Source organism: Pyxicephalus adspersus, chromosome 6 (assembly GCF_032062135.1).
Source record: "Pyxicephalus adspersus chromosome 6, UCB_Pads_2.0, whole genome shotgun sequence".
Classification (NCBI taxonomy): Eukaryota; Metazoa; Chordata; class Amphibia; order Anura; family Pyxicephalidae; genus Pyxicephalus; species Pyxicephalus adspersus.
The window spans coordinates 17,721,410-17,724,472 of NC_092863.1; the positions used below are offsets into that span (position 1 = coordinate 17,721,410).

The window sequence follows — 3,063 nt, forward strand, 5'->3', positions numbered from 1 at the left end:
TGCGACTTCAGAAAAGAAAGTATGGCTGCCGTTTCCTTTTCCCGTGCCAGCAGACGTTCCGGCACAGCTGTGTTTAGCGCACATTTCGCCTTTTGATAGCAGGTTCCTGAGTAAGAGATAGAAATTATGTAACACAAGCTAGAATCTCCAAAATAAGATACTGAATGTATAATTCATGATCATGCCCAGGAATGATCAGAATAAGAAAAATGTCAATTCAAATAAAATAAAGCTTAGAGGTGCTTTAGAAAGTGGAGTGAACTCATGTCCTCACCTTCCTGCTTGAACAGTCGTGTACACACACTCTTCCTCTCCTGTGGACCACGCTGGGAATTGCTGGATGGCGTTTCCTGACCTTTTCTTTGAGGGGATGACAAAGTATTGTCCAGGCCCGTCTTAACAGGGGACAAGGGAGTGGCATCAGCCTGGTTCTCATCAAAAATCAGACGTCTACCCTTGGCCGGACTGAGAGGTCCATTCTCATTGCACTTTTGTTTGGGAGGAGAGCAGCGGAGTGACTGGGGAATATTGCAGAGATTGTCGTCACCTTAAAAAAGAAAAGATGGTGAACAGCTTTGCCAAGAAGAAAGCAAATCACGTCAAGGCTAATATGAAAGATTGGTACCTAGTCTCTTCCGCGGACTGAGAGGTAAATCCTTAGAAACAAGTACCGGTACAGTTCCATTTTCTGATTTAGTCCGGGCCTTCAGCCCTTCTTTAGCTGGGGTCTTGGCAGTCTTTGTCTTGGGGAACTGAATGGAGCTTTGAGATTGTGACCTGGTGCTTGGCATGGCTATAAGACAACAAAAAAAAATGTTACTTTATTACCAGGGCCCTCATTTCACATTTTATTGAGGGAGATCCAAGGACACGGTGCTCATATTAAAAATAAAAAGCACCAAGCACACATTTTGTTATTTTAAGAAAAAATCATCATGTATCAGTCAATCTGTGTACAGGTGGGGGTTTCCATTATTTCTGTCTATCACAGCTGCTATGTCAGCGACCCTCACCTGACGTCGAGTCTCATAGAAATGACATTTTATTGGAGATGGATCAATTTCTTTACCCAAGAAGGGTTATGCATATCGGCAAAGATTGGTTTGTCCATCAGATGTTTGGTTACGGAAGATCTGTGCCAGAGCTAGTTCTAGCTCCAAGTTACTAAAGTATGGGTTAGCCAAGTCTGAAAATAAAACATCTGCTACAAGCAACACCTTTTCTTTTACAGTTATCACCCAATAAGTCAAACAACTGCGCTCTGTACTAACTGTGCCCAAAGCTCTTGCTGCTCTAATGAGCGCGGCCTTCCCATTAACGATAACAAGCTTCAGGGAAGCTCCAGATTAAGTCATCAAGAGGGAGCAGTTATAGCTTAATGAATGAGACAGCGGATAGCATGCAGGTTAACAAGTTTAATCAGTGTGTAGCAGAAAACAAGCCTGCTAGATTTAACCCTTCATAACATACAATAAATGAAGTGCTAAAACACTGTACAGAAAAGAAATGATCGGTCAATGAGCTGCAGGAAAGAAATCCGCCCATTTATCTCCCATGGTATGTATAACTCAGGACATATCTATGTATAGGATGGACATATACAAAGGGCACCAGCAGAAGCATCCCAGTGTCCAATCAGGGCCCAAATATATAACCATCTCCTAATGGGCATTAATGGTGAGTTGGTCTATGCCAGGGGTGCCCAACAGGTGGATTGCAATCCACCAGTAGATCGCAAGGGCAATGAGTAGATTGCGGAGCCTTGCCTTTCAAAATAAACTATCGCGCACAGGAGTTATTAAATCCAACTTTTATTGTTGGTAGGTCATGTTCACTTAGCCATTTTAAGAGAAATGGCCAAAAAAGGGTAGGCACCCCCGATCTATGGAGTTGGATAGGGTTAATCAGTAGACAGATGTGAATTCACTTGCTCTGTAGCACACCAAGCCATATGCTAACAAATGGCCACACAATGCAACTATTCATGTTAAAGAGCCTGGGCTGCCCCTCTCCTCTCCATACAGCTGCCTTCTGTTAAATATTGACATCAGGAATAAGATATAATACACATTTAGATCTGAACTCTACCATTTTGTCTGGTGGGTTGTTTTAAAGCAAATCTTTAGCACCCAGGATTAACGAATAACCACATTACTTGGTACTGATCATGCCAAGACTACACATGAGGAAAGGGGCAGCACTTGGGTCCAATACCTTGTGTTAATAGGAGATGAGAACAGAGATGAATGTCTTGCTGCTCCTTCACTGTCCAATCACAGGCTAGGGGCAAGGAGAACTTGTATTCACTTACAGCTCTACTAGCTAGGCTGGATAAATCATAAGCCGCATAGACAAACAAACCCATAGATGACCCTAGCACACCATATGTATTAGTATATTACTGCTATACAATTGTGTAAACAGGGCCATGAGAAATCACATTTATGTATGCAGGCATTATAATAAGTCATCAAAGGGAAAATAGAACAGCATGGAGGATGAAGCCACCCCTCACCCATGCTGTTTGCTGTGAACAGCTGATGGCTATCTGATGGGGGCTGTGCACAGGATCAAATAGCAGGGAGAGGTAATTAGGAAAACTCCACAGCCAGCAGAACTATTCTATTGACAGAGAAGGGGAAAAAACTCAGGCTGTGGTGGTGAAAGGTGGCAGCCATTGCTGGACTGTGCTTTCAAAAAGTTTTTTTCTTTTTTTTCCTAAAAGAGGCCATTGATCTTGACAATTTCCTCCAGATCAAGTTTTTAAAAGGAAATCCACATTATCCACAAGGAAATATGAGAGCTCTCTGCACCACTTAGTATTCATCAACTCTCACAGCTAGTATTTGTAAAATCAATAAAAATACATGGATCAGCTCTCAAACTGGCTTCAGATATAATTATTACTAGCAGCGAGACATCCATAGAGTGCACTCACATACCTGGTTAGTGTGCAGAGCAATAGATCCTTCCCGTCTCAACTCCAGCTGCAAACTAAACTCAGCCCGCCAAACTACTACACTTGGGTAAAGCGCGCGCTCAGAATCTCGCGCCAAGCTCTGT

General features: G+C 42.8%; 1 protein-coding gene across 1 annotated transcript in view; it reads right to left on the reverse strand.

Moving 5' to 3' along the window:
• Nucleotides 1–3,063, reverse strand: part of CDC6 (cell division cycle 6) — a 5,559-nt gene extending 2,496 nt beyond the window's left edge. Inside the window, exons 1-4 of the mRNA XM_072413691.1 lie at nucleotides 2,943–3,063; nucleotides 626–793; nucleotides 275–547; nucleotides 7–106 (exon numbers count right to left, since the gene is read on the reverse strand). Coding sequence (XP_072269792.1) covers nucleotides 7–106; nucleotides 275–547; nucleotides 626–791 — 539 coding nt within the window. The 5' untranslated portion in view covers nucleotides 792–793; nucleotides 2,943–3,063. The remainder of the gene's footprint in view (nucleotides 1–6; nucleotides 107–274; nucleotides 548–625; nucleotides 794–2,942) is intronic.